Below are 26,214 nucleotides of genomic sequence, written 5' to 3' on the forward strand. Positions count from 1 at the left end.
TTGATTCCCAACAGTAGATTGCACTATGGGAGACTTCAATAGCTCTAAAAAACAGGGTAATAGTAGGTAAAGGGGAACAATATGCTACTTACCACTTGAAGTAAAGCAAGGTATCCTGCTCCAACATTATCAAAATTGACTTTCACATTCTGCCATATAGCGGTCTTGTTTGCAGCTTCCAGTTGAAAACATTCTGATTTATTATTAACTTCAGAAATAAGGAAATCTTCATTTGATGTAGTGTTAGTACAGTGATAAAACCTTCCTGCAAAAAGGTTGACTCCCATTATACTGAAAATCAACCAAAATATAAGGCAGACCAGAAGTACGTTCATGATAGATGGAATCGCCCCAACCAGCGCATTTACAACCACCTAAAAGTTGAAGAAAGATAATATCAATGTACTTGTTCATTAAATAAGATTCCATACAATAATCTATCTACAGATATACAAAAGTTTAAAGCGACTCTCCAGTTTTGGGACAAAATTCTGTTCTAGGACCAGAGGGAGTAAATTACTTATAGCTGATATTCTCTGTCATCCCAACATTCTGTCAGTTCTGAACCCCGTTTTTGGACATCCAAGATGGCCAACATGATCTTTACCTAATTACTAGAGATGTGCAAGCGTACTCGCTAAGGCAAACTACTCAGGCAAGTAGTGCCTTATGCGAGTACCTGCCCGCTCGTCTCAAAAGATTCAGGTGCCGGTGGGGAGCGGCGGGGAGGAATGGAGGGGAGATCTCTCTCTCACTCTCCCCCCCCCCCCCCCCCCGCTCACCCCTGCTCACTCCCGCAACTCACCGCTCTCACCTGCCGGCACCCGAATCTTTTGAGACGAGCGGGCAGGTACTCGCATAAGGCACTACTCGCTCGAGTAGTTTGCCTTAGCGAGTATGCTCGCTCATCTTTACTAATTACCCATAGTGCATTGGTAGTGTTAGTGTCCACAGAGCAGTGCACACTGTGTCTTAACCTTTTCCAATGCAACTTCGGGTGTTTTCCCAACATTATGATTTAGCCATTACAGTTCCAATGTGGAAGACATCCAACAGGGTTTTTAACTGTATTTGCTCGAAAATGGGGTCCAAACCGGTGGAACAGAGGGAAGACAGAGAAGATAAACTATAGGTAATATACCCTCCCCCTTCCATTCCAGAATATTTTCCTGAGATCAGAAGTTTGCTTTAACTTTGATAAGTTTCTTCAAGTTACGTTATCTTAACACAACAGCCTATAGTCACCTCTTTCACTCCCTCCGCCACTGTAGTCCACATTGCCCTGGTCCTCTACTCACTATCAGGTAGAATGATCATGTGATCGATTGGACAAACCACGGCCTCAGCATTTGTACAGCGGAAGCCAGTGATTGGCTGCAGGAATCTCGTGCTAGATGGCATGTGATAGTGCTACCCAAAAGTGAGCAGGAAATTAAAGCAGTGGGGGAGTGGAAAGAGTGAGTGTAGGCTGTTTTTGTTTTACTCCATTCCTGGTCATCGCTAAGGAAAGTGTCTCCTGCCTCGTGGGAAAACAGGACATCTCCCGATATCTGTCCTGCCAAATCCAAAATGGTTAGGAGACATGGTTGTGGCAAACAGTTCTAGGTAAATGTTCCTACAATTGCTCAAATAGGAAATCACATGGTGGTATCATATAAAAAAACCACATTAGCAGTATTTGCTCGTAGTTTCGCTATTGAAATCAATCGAGAAACCTATAGCAAAATCAGAAAAAAAGTCATCAAAAAGCCGTATGTACCCCAAAATGGTACCAATGAAAACTACAGCTCATCACACAAAAAAGAAGCCCTGTCTATTGAAAAATAAAAAAGTTATAGGACTTTGAATGCAGCAATGTAGAAAAAAGAAATATTTCCACATAAAGGGTTTTCATTGTGGGAAAATAGAAAAAAAAAATAAAAAATAAGAATTTTGGTATCATTGTAAGCGTACCGACCCACAGAAAAATGTATCCTGTCATTCATGGTGTATGATTGACGCTGTAAAAGAAATAGGCAGAATTGATGTGTTTTCTCTCCCTGCTATTGAAAAATAATAATAAAGTTTTTACAATATAGTATATTTACCCAGAAATGGTACCAATAAATATTACAGTTTGCCATGCAGAAAACAAGCCCTCATACAGCCATGTCAACGGAAAAATAAAAAAAAGGTATGGCTTTTGAAAAGTGGAGCTGAAAATCCCCCAAAAAGCGTTGTGTCCTCATCGCCAATATAGGCCATGTACTTAAGGGATTAATGACGTTTAGGCATAAATACAGAAGGGCTCAACTTTTTAGAGTTATTAAACTGCTACCAGCAGAAACTTATAGGCTGGGTTCAGATGGCGGTAATATGGCTGAATTTTAGCATCGGTATTAGGACATTGGTCTCTTTGTATTCTGATGGCCTTAACATTTTTTTTCTGTTAGAAATAGCTGTAGGAGGTGAGTTATATGTAGATGCCAGTTTTTGGTATAAAATATATATACACACCAAAAATTGGCTTCTACATATAACTCACCTCCTACAGCTATATATATGCATTAGCAGTGCTCACGATGAGCATACTCATCATTCTCAAGTAGTTAAAGGGGTTGTGCCAAGTTATAAAGTAATCGCCAATCCACATGATAGGGAATAACTATATAATCGATGGGAGTCTGACCACTGGGACCACCACCAATACAAAGAACAGGGGTTCGGTTAGTCTTCGAGTGGGCGGAGGTTGTGCAGGCATGCCACTGTTCCATTCACTTAAATGACAATGTCGGAGTTTACCAAGTTCAAGTGCTTTGACACTTGATTCAATATCATTGAAGGGAATATTGTGCAAAAAATCAGGATAGCGCTTCCAGAGTATACTATAGTATTATACCATGATTGTTATATGTGTGAGTGTAAATAAACTTGATAGAAGTGCCATTTTCCCGGAGCGCGGACCTGTTTTGTACTGCACATTGATTGAAGGGAATATAGCAGTGATGTGCCTGCACGACCTTCTCTCCATTCACTTGGAGACTGACTAGCCCCATTCTCAGGATCAGTGGGGGGCCCCAGGGTCAGACCCCCAGCGTTCATAAAGTACTTCTGTTGTTTTTTACAATAGTCATACGTGGTCTTTAGCATCTACATTAGTGATTGAACTGCTTGTATTGAATAGAATAAGCAATAACATGAACGGTAACATACATGATTAACTAGAGGAGTTTCCTGGAATGTCCTATTAGTACATATGGCTATAATACAAGGGAGTCCTCTACTCAGCATTCTTCTTTATTAAGAAGAGTAAAGAGTGTACTTGTTTCCCTGATGAGAGCAGCTGATCATGAGGAGGCCTATCAGTAAAGCCTGGGTATTTTCAAGACTATCTCACCTTTGGTGGAACAGTACTGTTGTCCAAAGAGGAATACCCCTTAAAAAACACATTATAGAATGGCCTTGTATGTAAATTAATTGAATATATTTATTTTATGAGGTAAACTTACCCTCATTCCTTCAAAGCGCGACAATGCCCTCAGGGGTCTCAAAGCCCTTAATGTTCTTAGCGACTTTATTGGTCCTAAATCAGAAAATCCCAACTCATTGGCTATAAGGCTAACCAAAGATATCTGAGAAAGAGAGAGAGAGGTTACCATTGTAAGTTTAAGGTAAGACAGAATGATGTTCAACCAGCAGACTGTGTAGATGGGTAAGTGGCCGGTGTGTGGATCCAGTGACCCGTAAGAGCCTAGATGAGCCATATGAGCCCAGTAATAGAGTCCAATCTACAGCTGTTGGTGGAGTGTTAATAAAGATGCTTTGCTTGCCAGCAGACAGAGCAATGGGGACCAGGGTGGTCTTCATTAGCCCTTAGATCCAGAAATATCTATATGACTTAGGGCTCTTTCTCACGAGCATATGAGTAATTGTGTGCGCCTCAGAGCTGCGTTTTTGCGGAAGAACAATGCTTTTTTTGCACGTGTATCGGCATATTTTGCAGTACTTTTTCTGCTACAGGGCATGTTCATTTGCACGGCATATAAAATGCAGCGATTGAAATGGCAAATTAGTTCCAGATGTGTTCTTTTTCCAGCAAAAATATGCAGTATTTTGCATTATCTCTTTGCATATTGCGTGCACATTTGTGCTCTCCCTATTGACTTCGATGGGGACCTTTGGTGCGCAAATGTGCAAAAAAGTAGAGCATGCTTTTTTTTTGCATGACCGAAATGCACGAATAAATTATGGAAATGTGAACAAACCCATTGAAATCAATGGGTTCTATTCTCTGCGTATTGCGCATGTGTACTGAAAAAAATTACACCTAAGATTCACGGAAGCAACGCATTACAGAGACATCCCCGTCTGTGTGCTGTCCGATGTGTGAGAGACTGCATTTTGATATGTGCTATTCTCATCAGAAAATCGGCAAGAATAGGACATGCTCCAATTGTTTTTATTTGGACTATTTTGGAAAGATAGCTGGATATTTGGAGAGTGTACAACAGTATATCATAAGGCAGGGCAGCAACAAGAGGTACCGCATAGGGCATATTCCAATATAAGGTTGGCCCTGCCTCTGGTTTTGATATAATCTATATAATATTGCTTCTCAAAAAATATTCTAACATATGCCTTTATTTTAAAAGCTTACAAAAAATGGAGCTCATGATGAGCGTCAAATTTATTTTAGAATTTTTTACACCTACTGCATTGGTTTTAAAAATATAGACACATGCACATGACAAAAAGAAGACACAGAATATTCCAAGGATTTTAGTGCAAAATATTGATGTATATGTATGACAGTCATGAGGGGATGTGGAAGAGAAAGTCTCTAGGATTTCAAGGAGTTGTGTCAACTCCCACAAAGGCAATTTGTGTAAATCTGGCAAAATTTGGCATTTTCGGACATTCATATATCTCATGTGACTATTGATGAATCAACCCAATTATCCCAGACTTCAACTGATATGTGTAGGATAGTGTGAAATATGAAATTAAAAGACTAAGGGGCTACTTTCACATTTTCCTCTCTGCCACTGATTTTTGTCTTGAGTTTTCATCTCACATGCCAAAAACAGGATTAAGATGGAAACTTGGAAAACCAATAAGATTACACATGAGCAAGACATAATTTGGAGCCCGCAAAGGATGGGTATACACACAAAGTACAAACGCAGATAACACAAAATAGTACATAAGGAAACTAAAAAATTGGGCACAGGTTATTGACCCTAACCTAATGATATGAGGAAACCCTACCTAAAGCAGAGCACTCACCCTGATGGGGACAAATGTAGCTTCAGTTAGATATTATTCCAGTATGCCAGTACAAAGAGTCTCCGACTGGCCCAAAAAGACCTTCATACTGAGAGTATAACTGGCGTCCTCTGTGAGGAGCGGCCGGAATAAATGTATACAAAATAATACTGATTGGCTAGCTGGGACACACACCTCCCAGCCAACCAATCTAACCGCACATGAGCAGAGAAGTATTGCTATCAGCGTCCAGTGCCAAAATGACAATGAGCATGTGCAGCTGTGAGGATCATGTGGGCAAAGGCTTGCCTTTAATACTTGAAGTGGAGACCACTTTGGTCGGAAACTTTGTGAAAGGTAGACCAAAGAGGTCTCCATTGCACACTATGGTTCCGACCAGGTTTCCATCTCAATGCTATTTTCAATATGTGAGACAAAAACCCAAGAGGCAGAGCAGTGTTGGAGAGGAAAATGCTATGTGAAAGTAGCCCAACTATGGATATCTATGGTTCATAACTAAGGGACTTTTCCTGCAAGCTGTTGTAGTTTAATTCTGCATTTTACAAGTCCCTTTACTATTTCCTTCACATTTATACATTTACTGTTTTCTACAGGGATTAAGTTCCATAAATTACTGTATTTCAAGAAGTTGCAAAGCAAGAAAGAATAAAACGTCAAATCTTACGTCCACTATCACAAAGTCCAGACAGCACCAGGCATTAGTAAAATATGCTGCAAATCCATAGGCCACCCATTTCAGAAGCATTTCTAAGATAAAGATGTAAGTGAAGAGCTTGTCAGCATAGTCCAGTACTGTTTTGACTGTTTTACGATTGTCTATGTAAATATCTTCAAATGCCTGAAAATACAATTTATAAAGGATATGAGACTACATAATGGCCATGTTCTTAAAGGAACACTACATCTAAAAACAAAAAGAGCTGAGTATAAAAACTAAAATAAATACTAGATACAGCAAAAAAACAAACAAACACAAGAATGGATTTTTTTTTTCAGCATGGACTCTTTGCCTGGTCAGATGGCTTGATAAAGGCCGATGTGTGGCCGAAACGTTGCCTGAATTGGCTACATGGATCAATAAAGTTTAGAGATGAGCGAGCATACTCGTCCGAGCTTGATACTCGTTCGAGTATTAGGGTGTTCGAGATGCTCGTTACTCGTAACGAGCACCACGCGGTGTTCGGGTTACTTTCATTTTCTTCCCTGAGAAATTTGCGCGCTTTTCTGGCCAATAGAAAGACAGGGAAGGCATTACAACTTCCCCCTGCAACGTTCAAGCCCTATACCACCCCCCTGCAGTGAGTGGCTGGCGAGATTAGGTGTCACCCGAGTATTAAAATCTGCCCCTCCCGCGGCTCGCCACAGATGCATTCTGACATTAGTTCAGGGAAAGTGGTATCTTGGTGGAGCTGCTATAGGGAGAGTGTTAGGAGTATTTTAGGTTTCAAGAACCCCAACGGTCCTTCTTAGGCCATAGAAATCGGAGGCGGGGATTTAAAGCCCTTCGTAGAGAAAGCAATGCTCTGCCGGGAACCAGGAGGGAGCGACAGCCTGCAGGAGCGCTGCAGAACGTCAGAAGAAGTGAGTAATGATTTTTATTCTTTGCTCCACTGTATTGCCGGCGTATAAGGTGACAGTTGGGGGGTCGTCTTATACGCCCCGTCGCCTTATACGCCGGTATATATTTTTATTGTAACACATTTCTGGATGAATTGCAGGGAAGGGCTTATATATTTAAGCCCTTCCCGACAATTCATCCTGCGATCGCCGGCAGCCCATTGCTTTCAGTGGAACCTGCTGTATTGCTGGCTCCATTGAATTCAATGGGCAAACATCGTTCTTCTCTGCCACAGCTGTTACAGCTATGGCAGAGGAGAACGATCTTTACGCTGACAGTGCGGGGGCCCACTCTTGCCACTATTGTGGCTTAATAGTGGGACCTGGGAACTTGAGATGCAGCCCAACATGTAGCCCCTCGCCTGCCCTATCCGTTGCTGTGTCGTTCCCATCACTTTCTTGAATTGCCCAGATTTTCACACATGAAAACCTTAGCGAGCATCGGCGATATACAAAAATGCTCGGGTCGCCCATTGACTTCAATGGGGTTCGTTACTCGAAACGAACCCTCGAGCATTGCGAAAATTTCGTCCCGAGTAACGAGCACCCGAGCATTTTGGTGCTCGCTCATCTCTAATAAAGTTCTTTCTTTTTTTGAATAACTGATTGCACTCATATATGCTGCTACACATACATATTCTGGATGACATCTAGGTTGCTAGTTCAAAACCTTTTGTGGCTATTGCATTCCTTGTACTGAGAAGGTTCCTCCCGGATGGGAGTTTTTTTGTAATCAGTGAGTGCTGCGGGCTTCTAGTATTTCAGTTAACCATCATGTGATCAGTCACCGGGGGCTTTGAGCCCTGCTCCTGATCCCATGACAGTAACATCACAGGTCCTGTAAGCACATGGCTGCTATCAGGCTTTGCATGTTTTAGTGACATCACCACATGTTTAGTGACATCACCACATGTAATTCACATAGTCACTCAGTTACTCACAGACAGCGGGTCATTAGTATTGGTCATTGATTTAAAAATCAGCATAGGAAAAGTTTTTCGGGGAGAACCCCTTCTTCAGTCAACCAGGTGGGACATTACTTCTGGGACTAAGGGATATGGCACCCAAAAGTGCTGGTGGTACCCGTGATGGAGCAGGAGACAGGAGAAGTGCGGGAATCTCTGAGTCTCCCGATTGACATCATCTCTACAGGCTGCACTCAGTCTGAACTGTCTCCAAACAAATTACATCAGCCGCGATAGTTGCTGTGCGCTGTCATTGGCTGCAGCAGCACGATTAAGTAAACTTACAGGCTGACTGCAGCCTGTACACAAACAGGACACGGGAGATCCGGAGCCGCTGACAGTGGATGAGCAGGAAGACGCGAGTCAAGTTTTATGGTCTGAATTACAGACTCAACACCAAGAAACCTTGTAGTTCTACTGAACCAAACTTAGATCAACACAGGATTCTGTAGGGATCTATCTTCACTTCTGAATAAACCATTGGGGTAGTGGGGGTTGGTGTATTTACTTTTGTCATAGTACAAACTCAAAAAATGTGGCTATATTACATGTAAAAATGAAAACTATTTTATATTGTCTAATGTATTTTACCGCGGAAAATGTTGACAATTAAAACTGCTTTATCTCTTTATTCTTAACTAGTACAAAAAAAATACAAAAGAAACATTATTTCAAAATAAATTCTAAAAAAACATCCACAAAATAAGGTCACAAAGCAGGAAAAAAATGTCAAGCTCGTAACCTTAAATTTTTCATTCGGCAATTTAAGAAGCCATGCTTCATACAGAAAAATAATGAAATAAGCATGATTACGCTTTCTGACTGAAATGAGAACTGTTGTGCTCACCAGGGCACCGCTGCTAAGTAGGATCATGAGGATTATAAATGATTCAAACCAGCTGTGTTCAACAATAAGGTAGCAGGTTTTTCTGAGATTCCACCAGATTTTTCCTCTTCCCTCCTCAACATTTATTTGGCAGCATGTAAATGTCTTCACACAGCCTGAAGGAACATTAGAAGAAAGCATTGAGCGAGTAATAAATGATTAAACAATACATACATGAATGACATGAATAGTACAACGCAATACATCTTATGTCGTACGAACAGCCTGCTGTGGGCAAAGACACGTCATGGCTGCTGTACTTTCAAGTTGCAGCAGACGTTCAGCCGAGGTGTGCCTGATATGCGGACCTTAGCTGAACCGTAGATGGCACTTGTGTCCTTACTCTAAAAAAGCACTATGAGTGCTACATAGAATCTAGTACATTATAATTAATTGGGGCTTTGTAGGTATGGCAGCTGGCTTGGTACAATTGTCCTGGTTACAGAATCATCAGCTGTCCTTGCTCTTCCCCCACCAATAGACGTAAACTTCAAGTGGGAGCAGTGACTGATCCTTTATATAACTTGGGGTTCACTTCCATGTCAATGGCTATGGATACCTTCAACATGGAATAATTCTTTGTACATACAATATGTTTCCAATAGTTTCCATGAGTTTAAAAAGTTTTGCATTGTAGGTTGCAATCTTCATTCCTTCATTCATTTTTAATCCTGCTAATTAATGAGTGGAGGAGGAGGAGGAAGAGGACTCAGTGGTTAGCATTAGAGTTGAGCGAACGAACTCTGCCGAGCTTGATGCTCGTTCGAGTATTGGCATACTCGATGGTGCTCGTTACTCGAACGAGCATCAGGCCGTGTTCGACCCCGCGCCAGTTTTTGGCTCCTCCCCGCTGTGACGTGCCTGTTTTGGCCCCTCTCCGCCAAAAGAGAGAACCAAGAAAAAAAAAGCTCGGCACCCAGCATCCCACATACAAAAATGCTCGAGTCTCCCATTGTAGTCAATGGGGTTCGTTACTTGAGTAGAGCTCTCGAATTTTACAAAAGCCTCAACTCGAATAACGTGGACCTGAGCATTTGGGTGCTCGCCTATCTCTAGTTAGCATTGTTGCCTTGCAGCACTGGGGTCCTAAGTTCAATTCTGACCAATGACAACATTTGCAGGAAGCTTTTATGTTCTCTAAAAACATACTAATAGGTGAATATATAACCCCGGTTCCAAAAATGTGTAAAATGTTAAGAAAAAAAGACTGCAATGATTTGGAAATGTCATATAACCATATTTTATTCACAATAGAACATAGAACTCAAATAAGAAGGTAAGAGTCAGACATTTTTCCCTTTCTTTAAAAAAATAACCTCATTGATGGCAGCAACACATCTCAAAAAAGTTGGGACAGGGTTAACAAAATGCTGGAAAAGTAAGTGATTATAAAGAACAGCTGGAGGGTCAATTTTCTACAAAGTAAGGGGCCAATTACACGGGATGATTATCGCTCAAAATTCATTCAAACAAACGACATTGAGCGATAATTTCAAAAGTCACTATTTGTTATCGCTGACTTTCAATCAGCATAAAACCAGTGCTAGATCCTGGCTTGTCGTTTTTTGTAAGCGATCCCTGCTCAGCGCTTCACATAGAAGGTGAAGAGCTGAGTGAGAAGCCTGCAATCAAGCGGTGTAATGTGTCAGTCTAAATGCTTTGCACGACTGCTAACGATGTTGGAAGTGACTGTCATCCCACGTAAAGGGACATTACATGACTGTGTACAAAAAGCGTATGTTAGAGAGGCAGAGTCTCTCAGAAACAATGATGGTCAGAGGTTCATCAATCTGTGAAAAACTGTGTCTAAAGATTGTGAATATTTAAGAAAAATATTTCTCAACCCAAAATCGGAATTACTTTGAATATCCCACTATCTACAGTACATAATATCAAAAGATTGAGAATCTGGAGAAATTCATGTACACTGGGGACAAGGCTGATACTGGATGCTTGAGATCTAGGACCCCCCAGGTGTCACTGCATTAAAAACAGGCATGATTTTGTAAAGAAAATCATTGCTTGGGCTCAGGAATACTTCCAGAAATTATTATCTGTAAACACAGTTCGCCATGCAACCCACAAGTGCTAGCTTAGGGTGCATTCAGACGAGCGTGGTTTACATGCTGCTACAGCAACGTGTAAACTACACTGCTGACATGCAGGAATTCTGCGGTGAACAAGCTGCTGTGTGCTCCACGAGGCAGCCCATTCACATGTCCATGCTGCAAGCAGAGTGCTGCCGCAGCTCCCATGGGAGCCTGTGGTCAGCACCATGGACAGTGCCTCAGCACGGAGCTGACAGGCGAGTCGGCACGCGCTGTCCTGTTTTTTTACCAGCGCAGAATCTGCGCTGGTAAAAAAGCTCTTTGTGAGCGCTTCCATAGCAACCTATTAGTTGCTATACCCTTCACAGATATAGATTAAAATATAATGACATTTATTGAAAATTTCTAAAATTGTGGGCTCACATATAACACTTATAGACAATACGTAAAAAGGACAGGTAACATATAAGCAAAGAATAGGCCCTTATGGATATATGTAAGACAAAGTATCTCTCGGATAGATTTTTAGAGATAGCTGCCACTCATACAAATGAGAGAGGATAGAACTCCAGAAGGTAAAAGAGTGATATCCACGTCTAAGGATTATTTGCACTTAGATGTTGATATGGTACAGGAATTGGTGCCTGTACTAGGGCACAGTATTCTTATGTGTACTCTTGTTGCTAGAACAGTTTATTTAATAACTTCCCATTGGTAGCACAGTTATTGTGTATACAGGTGCTAAACACATGGGCTCATTGTGTGTCAGTGATGCTGACCAGAACGTTTCGGAAAGCTTGCTCGACGCGTTTCCCTACCCATGTAGGGGGCAGTTCCTCAGGAGCGCGGGTAATTATTGCTCGAAAAGTACGTAAAAATAATAGAGCAACAGGATTAGTGCGTCAGGACATAGTCCTGCTGCAGTTTGATACTGCTAAGGTGATGCCACCTGTTCGATAGTCACCTCTTCTTGCTTGTCACTTCCCGTGCGGTATCTGTATTGGTACCGCTATCGGGCTCTCTATTTGAATATTCAGAGAGGGAGAGGGTCATTCATCCCATCTGGCATATAAGATGGTATGTGCCAGTATTTGAATGCCTCAGATAGCACTTCCGTGTAGCAGATGGCGCCCTTTAATAAGGCTTAGTCACCGGCTACTACGGCAGGGCCAGGTGATACCCTCCTAGAGAATTCCTGCAATATCCATTAGGGTACTTGCATTGGTCTGCAGATTTCTGTGACCAGTGTGGATTAATGCAATACCCAGATGGAAATTGTTCTGTCTCTCAGTGTTTGTTAAAGCGAATGCTTCTCCAGGATCTATGGCCGACCCTTCTCACACAGCTGGTAGTTATCCCGGGTGTGTGATGAGGGCAATGCCTACACAGGCATTCTTTGAAAGAACTTAGGGGCATTATCCCCCAGGTCTAGCCGAAACAACCCTCTATTCTCTGAAGCTAACTCTACCTGAGACTTATATTGCTACTTACCTGAGCTTCACCTGTGTAGGCATTGCCCTCATCACACACCCGGGATAACTACCAGCTGTGTGAGAAGGGTCGGCCCTAGATCCTGGAGAAGCATTCGCTTTAACAAACACTGAGAGACAGAACAATTTCCATCTGGGTATTGCATTAATCCACACTGGTCACAGAAATCTGCAGACCAATGCAAGTACCCTAATGGATATTGCAGGAATTCTCTAGGAGGGTATCACCTGGCCCTGCCGTAGTAGCCGGTGACTAAGCCTTATTAAAGGGCGCCATCTGCTACACGGAAGTGCTATCTGAGGCATTCAAATACTGGCACATACCATCTTATATGCCAGATGGGATGAATGACCCTCTCCCTCTCTGAATATTCAAATAGAGAGCCCGATAGCGGTACCAATACAGATACCGCACGGGAAGTGACAAGCAAGAAGAGGTGACTATCGAACAGGTGGCATCACCTTAGCAGTATCAAACTGCAGCAGGACTATGTCCTGACGCACTAATCCTGTTGCTCTATTATTTTTACGTACTTTTCGGGCAATAATTACCCGCGCTCCTGAGGAACTGCCCCCTACATGGGTAGGGGAACGCGTCGAGCAAGCTTTCCGAAACGTTCTGGTCAGCATCACTGACACACAATGAGCCCATGTGTTTAGCACCTGTATACACAATAACTGTGCTACCAATGGGAAGTTATTAAATAAACTGTTCTAGCAACAAGAGTACACATAAGAATACTGTGCCCTAGTACAGGCACCAATTCCTGTACCATATCAACATCTAAGTGCAAATAATCCTTAGACGTGGATATCACTCTTTTACCTTCTGGAGTTCTATCCTCTCTCATTTGTATGAGTGGCAGCTATCTCTAAAAATCTATCCGAGAGATACGTTGTCTTACATATATCCATAAGGGCCTATTCTTTGCTTATATGTTACCTGTCCTTTTTACGTATTGTCTATAAGTGTTATATGTGAGCCCACAATTTTAGAAATTTTCAATAAATGTCATTATATTTTAATCTATATCTGTGAAGGGTTTCAGCTAAATTTATATAGATCTCTATACCACTGTGATTTGCTATTAGTTGCTATAGAAGCGTGGTTTACACATTGCTGTAGCAGCGTGTAAACCATGTTAGTCTGAATGCACTCTAAAGCTGTATCATGCAAAGAAGAAGCCATATATCAACACAATCCAGAAATGTCAGCATCTTCTCTGGGACAAAGATCATTTACAATGGACTGAGGCAAAATGGAAAACTGTTCTCTAATCAAATGACGTGTCCAATGGACATGTCATCCAGTTTGTTATCAGTGCACAGTTCAAAATCTCTGATGGTATGGGGTTGCATTAGTGTCTGTGGCATGGGCAGCTTACACATCCTGGAAGGCACTACCAATGCTGACCAGTATAATGGTTTTAGAACAACATATGCTCCCATCCAGACAATGTCTCTTTCAGGGAAAGCCTTGCATACTTCAGACAATGCTAAACCACATACTGCATCCATCACAACAGCATGGCTTCGCAGGTGAGTCCGAGTGCTGAACTGGCCGCCTGCAGTCCAGACCTTTCACCAACAGAAAACAGTTGGCACATTATAAAATGAAAAATCTGGCAAAGACGACCCAGAACTAACGAGCAGCTAGAATTAAACATCAGACAAGAATGGGCCAACATTCCTCTCCCAAAACTCCAGCAATTAGTCTCCTTACTTCTCAGATGTTTTCAGACTGTTGTACAAAGAAGAGAGTATGCTACACAATGGTAGACACAGCCCTGTCCTAACTTCTTAGAGATGTGTTACTGCCATCAATTTCTAAAGAAATTATTTTTTTTTATGAAATGGAAAAATGTCTGACTTTCACCTTCTGATATGTGTTCTACTGTATGTTCTATTGGGAATAAAATATATTTATATGAGATTTCCAAATCATTGCATTTTTTCCCTAACATTTATTTACATTTTGCATTTGATAATAAGGACGATAAGACTATACCATCTGTAAAGCATGGCTCTGGATCAAGAGCCTCTTCATAGTCAAAACCAAAGAACTCGTCTTCTCTCTCCATCCCTGGTAGTCTTATCGCTATTGTGCTGCCCTCCGAGGAACTGGAACTGGACGGTTTGTTCTTCTAAAATAAAACCCATCAATTAGATACTATTCTAAACCAATACAAACATTAAATATTGTGTCCTTATTTTCTTCTATGCTAGGTTGACCAATAAGACTTCTATTTACTGCCTGATAGAATATCTTACATAGACTAGCCATTGCAAGGCACATTATGGAATTTCTTTTTTGCTAAAAACGTGATGAAATTATGAAGACATGGAGTGTAGATTAAAAAAAAAATCAAAGCAAAGTATGCAATAAATGAATCGGAGGATCACAATTGTTCAGCTTCAGGTCACAAAAAAGTTTTATTAAGTATGTGAGGAAAACTTTACAGGCCACCTTTTTTGGGATACAAAGCCTTTCCTTGCTTCATTATACGGATAAAGACTTTAAAATTGCTATCACAATATGCCATTATCTGATAACTTCATAATTTAATGGTTGTCTCGGCAATGGTAACTCCTTTTCAAATACACTCCAGCCTGGTGATCAGCTGATACCTATAGGTCTGGATTCTCTAACGCTGGACGATGAGAAGCCACTTCCGGCCATAAATCGTCCCTCACAGGGTTTGTACATGTATGTACAGGCTGGGCAATGCATGCAGTGCACTTACTGTAGTTCAGGCTATAATAACCATCTGTATCAATGAGTGTAATGATCAGTCCAGTGTCTATACAAAACTTACCAGGCAGCCTTACAGAGCTTAAAAGTATATGTACAGGTTTATGTACAAAAGAGAAATATGGCACGTCAAAAAAAAAGCAAGAAACTTCCAGAAGTGGAAGAGATCAAGAACATCCAATCCTGCATTGAGCAGGGGGTTGGACCCAATAACCCTGGAGGTCCCTTCCAACTCTACCATTCTATGAGGAACCCGTCTGAGGTGGTATGCCAGCCAATGCTGTTGGGGGAAGATTGCATTCAGTGGGGGTTTTTTTTCAACATGTTGTTCAGTTTTTCGACTATTTTGTGATGGCCGATTCATATGAACAACGAGCAGCTATGAAATGTTGCTTCCTTTTTCTCTGCCGAAAGCACTCATGAAAAAAATTGCATGGAACAAGATCAGGTGAATACAGAGGGTGAGGAAAGGGTGTCATGTAGTTTTTGTCAAAAATGTCTTAACAGTCAGCGCTGCATGGGCAAACAGGTAACTGGTACTTCCATCATGACTACACACTTGTCCACATAGCCTGACCAGCTGGTAGTAGTTGATCCAACTCAGCAGGTGCTGATAAGGTATGTAAATCTCCGAATAGCCCTTTTAACTTTAACTTAAGAACTACACTTTCTTGGCCTCCACATCTCCAAGACAAAATTGAGTAAAAGGTGATCAAAAAAATCATATGTAACTAGAGATGAGCAAGCATACTCGCTAAGGACAATTACTTGAGCGAGCATTGTCCTTAGCGAGTACTTGCCTGCTCGGAAGAAAAGATTCGGGTGTCGGTGGGGGGCGGGGAGCGGCGGGGGAGAGCGGGGAGAAACGGAGGGGAGATCTCTCTCTCCCGCTCTCCCCCCTCCCCCCCCCCGCTCCCACTGCTCACTCCCGCAACTCACCGCTCACCCACGCCGGCACCCGAATCTTTTCTTCCGAGCGGGCAGGTACTCGCCAAGGACAATACTCGCTCAAGTAATTGTTCTTGGCGAGTATGCTCGCTCATCTCTATATGTAACCCAAAATTGTGTCAATAAAAGTGATAGGTCACCCCGCGAAAAATGTGCCCTCACGCAACCCCACTGATGAACAAATGAAAGAAGTTATGTCAAAAGCTGGTGACAGAAAGCAAATTTTTTTAAAAGGTATTTTTTTAAAGCACTACTTCATTTAAAAGTAACTATGAATTTGATATTGCTGTAATCATATTGACCCACAGAATAAGGTTAATGTCTTACTGCACTTTAAAAACTCCAGAAACAACCTCCCCCAAAGAAAAACCAACAGCCCCCTTATTAGTTTTTTTTTTTTTTTCATTTTACTCCACTTTTAAGAGTTTTCCGATTATTGTACTTTAAATGGTAGCATTGAAAAATACAACTTGTCCCACAAAAAGAAGCCCTCACGTAGCTATCACATCCTTTTCGCTCACGTAGCTAGGTCATTGGGAAAATAAAAAAGTGATGATTTTTTGAAAGTGGTTTGGAAAAACTAATAATGATAAAAACAAAAGGGCAGCAACAGGAAGAAGTTAATGGCAGCTACCATAGTGCCTATAGAGGTTGTAACTTGGGGAATAGGCCATAAACCTGCATTACCAAGAGGTTACACCTGTGAAAAGAAAACATTATCCCCACAATTGCCTTCAAGCAAGCAAGCAAACATCTGTTATGAATTTAATTGAGATGCCATGGCACAATCATTAATTTATCGGTTTGGCCAGCATAATGGTCTGGTCTCTTACCCTAGAAGACTATGTTTCTCGTAGGAAATGTGTATTCTGTGCAAGGAAAGGTGCAAATTTAAGAACAAGTAAAAAGTGAATTCAAACCTCAATTAAACACAAGCAAACCGAATAAATACATAGATAAGTAATGACATCATGACGAAATGCAAGAAGGGTTCATTCATTATTTTTCCAAGGCTGTAAATAAGGTGTAATCTGAAAAAATTCACTTTGGACAAAATTTTAATTATTTTTTTTTTAGAATATTTTTGACTTTGTATTGAAAATCGTGTTTGAAAAATGATACATGTTCCCTTTTGCATTTTTTTTTTTACTTTGCATTTCTTGCTGTTAATTCTTTAACTCATTCGTTTCCCCACGGAGCATGGCATGCACATTGTAGAAGTAAAGTGGCGTCAATAACCACTTACTACATGCAGCCTGTAGACAGCAACATCAACTTGGTCGTTGATGGAAAACATGATTGGTTAAAGCAACATGCTGCTCGATTCATTTCAGCACCATGGAGAGTGGCAACCGCCCAACCTGTTGTGTGAACCTCCGGAGTATTCAATGCTTCACAAAATAGGGTAGGTTTGCCAGTCTTGCATGATCATGCTATGGTGAAGTTAAACAGTTCAGCACTTAGAACAGCTGTACATATTCCTTGCTGAGTTGCAATGGATGGTAAGGCCCATAGCTGAGCAGCATGCAGACCGATAGTCGTCAGTAACATAACCATATATATTACTTGACTGGACACGTTGCTCTGTCTGGTTAAAATAAACACCAGAGCTGAATTCTTGACTCCTTCAAGTTGTGGTTACCTCTGTGGGAAGGGGAAGCAATAAAAGTCAAAATATGACACTTTAAGCAATTGATAGCGGTGCAAATTCCAATGAGAATATTGACAAAACGTAAAAATAAGTTTCACATTTTTTATGAACACTTTTCATGCATTTGTAAGAAAAAGAGAATGAGATCATTTCTGATTATTTTGCCAGTGTGTAGTATTTGTGTGTATTGTAGTATTCAGATCATACTTTACCAATGTCATAGAATTAGTTCGGTATATATTTATCACTGGTAGCCTTTAGGCCAAGCGTATTGTAACACATGTGTAATACAGGTCCGTAATACAGACGTGTTACTATGTCATTAGTGTTTGAATTGGTTTTGCCTCCGTATATTCTGTTTACTATTGAGCAAATACTAATCTGTATTTGCCCAAGAGAAAATAATAGCAATATGGGGGTAAAAAGCCAAAGAAAAGGCTTGCGTTTTTCAATTAACGGCCATGATAAATACGGCCATGTGAATAGAACATAGATTGATATTATTTAGACCAAATCCAGAGATAAAATACGCTTGTATGAAAGCGGCCAAGAATAAATGAGTCACTAATACAACTACTTAAAGTTTTTATGTTAGCGCTCAGTCACACGGGCGCATCCAGGCGCTGATACACCAATGTTCCCGCAGGATAAGACAGCCGCCCATGTGACTAAGCCTTTAAAGATATGAAAAATTTATTGATTTTTTTCTTTTCTATGTCACCGGAAATATTGCAGTTTTCACATTGACAACTTGGTTAACATCTCCTGTCACTTTTCAGCTAGTGCTGTGTACACTAGAAACAGAGTCAACAATCATTCCATTATCATGATGATAAACTCTAGCACCTTTATTATATGGCTGGAGGCAGAGTGCTCACTCCTTCCTGAGTAGGGACTACTGCACATGACACTGAGCATGCTCACAACACTGTCTGATTTAAGGCCCTTTTACACGGAACGATAATCGTTCATTGTAAATGCAGCCAACGATTGGATGATATTTTGTTCACTTATCGTTCATCAATCATTTCATGCAAACATAAAAATCATCGTTGGCTCGTTCACTAATCGCTTGGTTTAAATACCAATCATTTAGTCATTTTGATTCACTGGTGCAGTGAATTTGAACAACTGAACGATTTGTTAGTGAATGAGCCAATGATAAACAGGCTGCATGAGCGAATGAGCGGACTCTAACATCGTTTGCTTGTTCAAACGAAAAACTGTTTGCTTTAAAAGCACCTTTTGTCAAAAAATAGCATTTACACGTAAAATACCGTCCACTATTGGATTTCATAACTAACACTAGAAATGGAGACCATATACAGTAGTAACTTATGGATTACATTTTCTTGTGGTTGTTGTATATGTGAATCAAAGATTGCTTTTTTTACTTAAAGAGGGGCTGTCCCATCAAATGAAGTGATCTCCCATCCATAGGATAGGGAATAACTATCTGATCGGTTGGGGAGTGACTGCTGGGAGTCACTGAAGGGGACCCTGAAGATCCCAGAATAAATGGAGCAGCAGTAGAGCATGCACACTACCACTCCATTTACTTTAAAGGGACTGACGAAGATAGTCGAATTTAAGCATTGGCCATCTATAGTAGTCCCACTGAAATGATGGAAGAGATGTTGTGCATGCTTGACTGCTCTTCCATTCATTCAGGAACCTCCGGGACCTGCATTTTCAAGATTGGTGAGGGTTCCACCAATCATATATCCTGTGGATAGGGAATAGCTTTTCTGGTGGGAGAACAACTTTAACATGTGATACTACTGAAGTGATGTAAAATACTCTTGTGTCAAAAACATAATAAAGTGCTATAGAAGCGATACCAGTGGTATAGCTATAAGGGGGCACAGGGGCCCAAAGGACCCACTCATCAAACTACGGCTGCCTGACCACACAGTTTAACACATACTAGATCCTCTGCACAGCAGGAGTGGCTTTTCCTGTATGATAGTCAATCTTCCTCCCTGGCCCCGACTCCGCCCTTGAGTGATACCTTTTATGACTAGAGAAAAAATAATTCTGCAAGGTTTCAGAGCTCACAGACTCTTTCGTCAAGCAAGTTACATGTATAAACCCCCTGATGAAGGGGTTTCTGTGTTCAGAAAACCCATGAATATACAACTGAATGATTCGTTACATGAATGTTCTGCGCTCCAAGAATGTTCATTTGGTATGACAAACATTTCTTTGCAATTTGCATAATGTGGCCGCTTAATGGAAAGTTAAAGAGTAATTGAGAAATGGCCGCACGCACCAGTTAAATGTTTTGTTAGACTGCTGTGTGCAAATTCCCGTTCCCACTGTCATATGGGGAATATGTATATGAAAACTGGCTAGAACAGCATTATAATCCTTTTATACAAAATTAGTTATATTTTTTGGCTCCAAATTGGCATATTAAAAGTAGAGCAACAATTCAGACATAGATTCCTTCATTGGGTGTACAATGGTGCTGTAACACATTCACAACGCTCCGGGACCATTGCTCCAAACATCACTACACTGTTAATTTGCTCCTTTGAAGCTAATAAAGTAACTCATCTTGCATCAAAAAATTGTAGTTGACTATGCTGTACTGCCAGCCAAAATGTCAAAAACAAATGGAAACCTACTGAAGTGGAGCCAAAAATTTGCAATTTTAGTCTCCATTGCAGAATTGACCATCCAGGGCCCCATCTGAATGTTTTTTTCAACATGTCAGAAGGAACCCTCGGACAGGCGCCTGAACAAGGTGTGAATGTAGTCTAACATCTCACATGTTATATAATCAAGTCTTATCCATTTCCGATTATTAGTACACTGGCAAAATAATGTTTTCGAATAGTCGTAAAATATAAATCTATACAAATATTTATAGCAATTGTTTTTTTCTGACGCAAGGCATACCTCTTTATCCTCCTCAGTGTCGGAGTCACTCCCAGAGTCTTCAGAGTTTTGTTTGTCCAAGTCTGACTCCACAACGGCAATAGGCACTGCATTGATGAGGCACTGTTTGTTGCTATCAGCCGTAGGAACTTTCCTGTCAATGATAATGTCACCGCCGCTCGTTCCACTTATAACTATTCCAATAGGATCTCGATTTTTAATGTTGTCCACTACTACGTTGGTGTAAATTCCATTATCATACTTGATTGTCTGCTCGGCAGGTGACTTTGTGTTATCCACATCATCTTTAGTGCTCAAAAACAAATTTTGGAAAAATTCTTGCAAGCATTTTTTAGCATAAGCCAAGCCCTTCCGGATTCTAGCAAATGCGATCTGAAGGTGATTGAGTTCACTGTCCTCTTCATTTGCGCAAAGATTGTCAGAGCTAAATGAGCTTAAGAGCAAGGCCAAGAACAAGTTTAGCACCTACAATTAAAAAGAACAAAGTTGAAAGTAGGTCATTCTTGTAGATTATATTAGCCCTTTAGGGCCGTCTACTAAAAGTTTATTCGTTGGTGGTATATGCAGTGGGCTCAGAAACCATGCCCGTGCGATACCTGGCTGGTGCAAACTGTTTATCAGCTGCAACAATCAGCGCTTGTGCCGATCACTGCAGTTAACTGTTTAGATGCTGCTGTCAAAATTGACAGCGCATGTAAGCAGCAAGCCGGAGGGGGAGGGGCTTCATCCTGTTCCCTTGCAACACAATTGCGAGGTGAGGATAGGTTCTTATAGCAGCTTAGAGTCTAGTGAAGGCTCCCAGGGCTGCCATGTACTGCAATCTATCTCTGCTAAAAATAGAATATACTGCATTACTGAAGTATTGCAGTTAGAGATGAGCGAGCACCCAAATGCTCGAGTCCGCGTTATTCGAGTTGAGCTTTTTGTAAAATCCGAGAGCTCTACTCGAGTAACAAACCCCATTGATTACAATGGGAGACTCAAGCATTTTTGTATGTGGGACGCCGGGTCCCGAGCTTTTTTTTCCCTAGGTTCGTTTCTCTCTCTCTCTCTAACACGGACCCGAGCATTTGGGTGCTCGCTCATCCCTAAAAGTGATCAAAAAGTCATATGCACCCCAATGTGGTACCAATAAAAACTACAAGTCACTCCGCTTGTATCAGAAGATGATACAGTGCCTGTTGTAAGTGCCAATTGCCCTAGAAATCAAGTGTGTAAGGCATGCTCTGTACAGACACTGAACCAACAGGGGTTCCTAAGACAGGAGGAGATGCAAAAACTGTATGAGTGAAGAATGAAAATGCAAGGATTAGACCTGAGCTAAGTTGTATCATGAACCTAATGAAGAACAATAGAGACAATAAAAATCTATAATAAAGCACTTACCACAAGATTCCCAATCACCATCACTAACATGAACACCAGGAGACACATAGATTGTCCTGCCACCTCCATACAGTCCCACATGGTCTCGATCCATTCTCCACATAGCACTCGGAACACAATCAGGAAGGAGTGGAAGAAGTCATGCATGTGCCAGCGAGGAAGTTTGCAGTTTTCTGAGATTTTACAGACACATTCCTTGTAGTTTTTACCAAACAGCTGCATGCCGACCACGGCAAAGATGAACACTATGATGGCCAACACCAAAGTCAGGTTTCCTAATGCTCCAATAGAGTTACCAATGATCTTGATTAGCATGTTGAGGGTCGGCCATGATTTTGCCAACTTGAAGACACGAAGCTAGAATATTCAGAATAATAGAAAATGTTACCATTTTAGTGAATGCAAAATATTGAAACTACATGAGTCGATGCAGCAGTGGTGCCATGAGCCACTTCGAAACCCACATAAGAAGTATTATAATTGACTATTACATGAACAATCAACAAAATGGGAGGTTATTGACAGCTGCAGGTATCAAAAGATGTAGTAGGAGGGTTGAAGTATTAAATGCATAGCATCAAGCAGGTGTAACTTGGAGCTGCTGGGCTTCAATGCAACATCTGTAACAGGGACTCAATTCATAGGCCTCATTCATACCACTGATCCCCGCGTGGTGCAGGTAGCCGGCTCAAGGTTGACTCAGCCTTCCATTCTTCTGGGGTCAGCAAAATGAGTACCCAACTTGGTGGGGGGTAATAAATAAATTACTTGAAAGTGCTGCGGAATAAGTTGGCACCATACAAATAACAAGATTTATTTTATGTGGAAGAGAGACTTTATGGACTTCCTAAGGTTCCAGGGCCCAGGTGTGGCCATATCCTTTGTGCCTATGACAGTTTTCCTTCTGGCAGCATGTTTCTTCCTATTGTAATCAGCTCTTAATAGGGGATTCCCATCCTGGGTTTTCATAGCTGAGATGGTAAACCGCTACCATGCCTACTGGCGACCTGGCTAGAGCCTAAGGAAGGAGCCGAGTGATTAGCACAGTGCCGTTTCCATAGCTCTCACTGAGTTGAATGGGAGTTACAGAAACAGCGTAGCACACTGTGCGTTGCTGTTTCCATAACTCCCCAAGTTATGGAAATAGCATACCATGCTGTGCTACGCTGTTTCTCTACCTCCTATTGACTTCAATGAAAGTCACTGAAACAGTGCTGCGCTAAGCGCTTGGCTCTTTCCATTAGGGGGTCAGAACAGAGCGACCGGGTTTTCCCATCTTGACCCTTTAGGGCTCTTGCCATCCAATGGCCCTAAGCCATTGTAACAGGTCAACCTACACTATTGACTTTTTCCACAGTGTGTGGATGAAATTTCTTTAAATCTCATCCATTTGACTCATGCTATAATATGCTGAGCATTTTTCACATATATGCCACGTGTGTATATACCTTTAATCTCCCCTCTCCTCTCGTTCAATCCTATTTTGACCCATAATGCAATCAAAACTGACAAATACATAAAGAATTCAATTCTTCTAGATATATTTAGCCCCTTCCGCTGAAAATATTGGATCACTAGCATCAGCAGGAGCCTCTCCCCACTGCTCATTCTGCAAGTAATGTTATGTCCCCCCATCCTTTGTATTTCTGTATGCTATTATTTTCTATTGACATCACATCCGAATGTCATTATTATTTGCCTCCATAATGTTTTTATTTTCTACGGGGCAAATACTTATCCGTATTTAAAATAGTAGAAAACAAAAACATTACGGAGGCAAATACTGATGACATACGGTTGTGATGTTGTCTCTATCATGCCCATACTTTGGATACGTATTATGGACGTATTACACTACCGATGCCTGTAATTGGCCGAAGAGCTGATTCACATGAGCATTCATACGCCTCAAATTTATGCAGGCTTTTTTTGCTCATGTAATTCCCATAAATCGGACCCATTGATTTCAACAGGTTAATCCATCTTTGTTTATTTTAGAGTGTATTTCGGTTGAATATTTATGTTTTGAAACACTATATTAACTATAAGGGTGGCAGCACAGGAGTGTAAGAGCAAAAACGCTCACTTCTGCACAAAGTATTTGCCCAGTGAATTAGTGTTTTTTACACCTGTGCCAGAGCAAATACTGAACATATTCACAAGGGTTGGGATATCCCCTCCGCCCTAATTTATAAGCCTAATTAGCCTAACGAGGTGCCTGTGTTCTCGTGTATGCACAGTGTTTTGCACATACCCGCTTGTACATATGTGCGCCTAGTCCCATAGACTCCTATAGGGACCTTTGGAATGCAATTGCGCGTGTAAATGGAGCATGCCGCGTTTTTTTCACGTGAGCGCTTTCATGCTTATTCACAGGACTGTACATAGGCAGATAATTTAGCCACGTCAAAAAGTCACGACCATCCGAAGCGTTAGTTTCCAATGTGCGTAAAAAATTGCACCTAAAAAAAATGTCAACCGATTTTATATGGCGTGTTAAAACATATCTCTTGCCCTATCTTTTCCCAAGATACGCTGGCGGCTGCCATAGACTTCTATGGGAGCTGTAAAAAAGGGAAGGGTAGGGAGTTTAGCTGCATCCAACGCTGGGAAAAGATTACAGCTGGCTCTGTTAAAGTATTAAAAGTCATTCCAAGGATTTCTAACGATCCAAGGATTTCCGCACTGCAGTGTATTTCGCCAACTCCCCACAGCCGCCCGCGTGATTGGACGGGAAAACGCTAATTAAGATTGGGACTTGTGGCTAATCTTCTTTCATGTGATTTTTAGCCGCGATCGGCCGAGCGTAAAAACGCATATGGTTGTGTGAAAGAGGCCTTAGACTGTGTATGAACTAGAACGTATACCGTACAAATATACATTGATAAGCACATTAAATTACCAGTCTAAAGGATCGAAGAATGCTGAAACCTCCTCCTGTTGAAACTGCAAGTTCTATTAAGCTTAGAACCACAATAAATCCATCAAAGATATTCCAGCCTTCCTGGAAATAGTAGTAGGGGTGCAGCGCAATCAGCTTAAATACCATTTCTGATGTAAAAATCCCCGTAAAAACCTGGAAACAAAGGAAGCAGAAGTGAATTATTGGGATTGTAGGCATCTGCATTGCTGACACAATGATCCAAAAACATACAAGAAGTGTGATGTATTAAAGCACAATATTCTGCGCAAGTTTCAAGATCTTTTATAAGAGTAGTCAAGTGAAGATTCTGCCTCCAGTCAGTAACAAGGACCTCCTTCATGATAAGTGAAAAGTTACTTTGTATCAGTAGCTTAGCAATACAGTGATACCTTGGGTTAAGAGTGCCTCAGATTACAAGCTTTTTGACTTGAGAGCAGGCTCTCTCCCAAATTTTTGCTTAGATTTAAAAGCAAAAACTTGGGTTAAGAGCCTTGCTCTCAATGGGGCTGCCGCTGCTGCCGGTGGCCCCATTGAAAGCAATGGCCTGCCAGCAACCCCTGCAGTGATTTTCAGGAAGGGGCTTTAAAGATAAGCCCTTCCCTGAAAATCTTCCCTAGCTGTAGTAAAAAATATATACTCAACTGTCTGCTGGTGCCGGGGCTCAGGTGTGTCTAGCCGCCGCTTGTTCTCCCTGCATTTTTAATCTCCCCTTGCTGAAAAGCTTCAGAGCAGTGCAGGGAGAACAAGCAGCGGCTAGACGCGTCTGAGCCCCGCACACAGCTGAGTATATGGATATTTTTTTTTACCACAGCTAGGGATGATTTCAGGGAAGGGCTTATATTTAAAGCCCTTCCCCGAAAATCACTGCGGTGGTGCTGGCGTCCTATTGCTTTCAATGGGGCAACACCATCCCCATTGAAATCAGTGGGAGAGCTTCGCGATCCGTAACAAATTAATGGCTTTTCCATTCATTTCAATGGGGAAAATTGTTTTCGGTTAAGTGCTCTGTCACAGAACAAATTAAACTCTTCACCCAAGGCACCACGGTATTACATAAGCTGATATACACTGAATGGTCACTTTATTAGAGACTTCTACCCTTTCACGATTGGCACATATGGAAATTATGGTGCAGCATAAAATCAAGTAACAAATTTGCTGTGGATTAGTTCCAGTGTGAATTCAATTTAGAATAGGGGAAATCCAGCCATCTGGGGTTTGACTGGCCAAGGCCAGGATTTATACACGGCTACCCTTGTGTAGTTTTATTGTGCAGCGCTGTAGAGAGTATTCCCAGAACAGTGAGATCAAAGAAAAATAATATCCAGCAGAAAGGGGATCTTGTGGATATAAAAAAACATTGATAAAAGGGGTCAGAG

At 41.4% G+C, this 26,214-nt stretch overlaps 1 protein-coding gene across 1 annotated transcript in view; it reads right to left on the reverse strand.

The window, feature by feature from the left end:
• The window catches only part of LOC136577888 (sodium channel protein type 2 subunit alpha-like), a 101,677-nt gene that overhangs the window by 17,437 nt on the left and 58,026 nt on the right, over positions 1–26,214 (reverse strand). The window contains exons 14-21 of the mRNA XM_066577808.1: positions 24,815–24,988; positions 21,913–22,269; positions 20,527–20,991; positions 14,280–14,412; positions 8,695–8,849; positions 5,930–6,103; positions 3,489–3,611; positions 93–374 (exon numbers count right to left, since the gene is read on the reverse strand). Coding sequence (XP_066433905.1) covers positions 93–374; positions 3,489–3,611; positions 5,930–6,103; positions 8,695–8,849; positions 14,280–14,412; positions 20,527–20,991; positions 21,913–22,269; positions 24,815–24,988 — 1,863 coding nt within the window. The remainder of the gene's footprint in view (positions 1–92; positions 375–3,488; positions 3,612–5,929; positions 6,104–8,694; positions 8,850–14,279; positions 14,413–20,526; positions 20,992–21,912; positions 22,270–24,814; positions 24,989–26,214) is intronic.

Source organism: Eleutherodactylus coqui, chromosome 8 (assembly GCF_035609145.1).
Source record: "Eleutherodactylus coqui strain aEleCoq1 chromosome 8, aEleCoq1.hap1, whole genome shotgun sequence".
In the NCBI taxonomy this organism is placed as follows: Eukaryota; Metazoa; Chordata; class Amphibia; order Anura; family Eleutherodactylidae; genus Eleutherodactylus; species Eleutherodactylus coqui.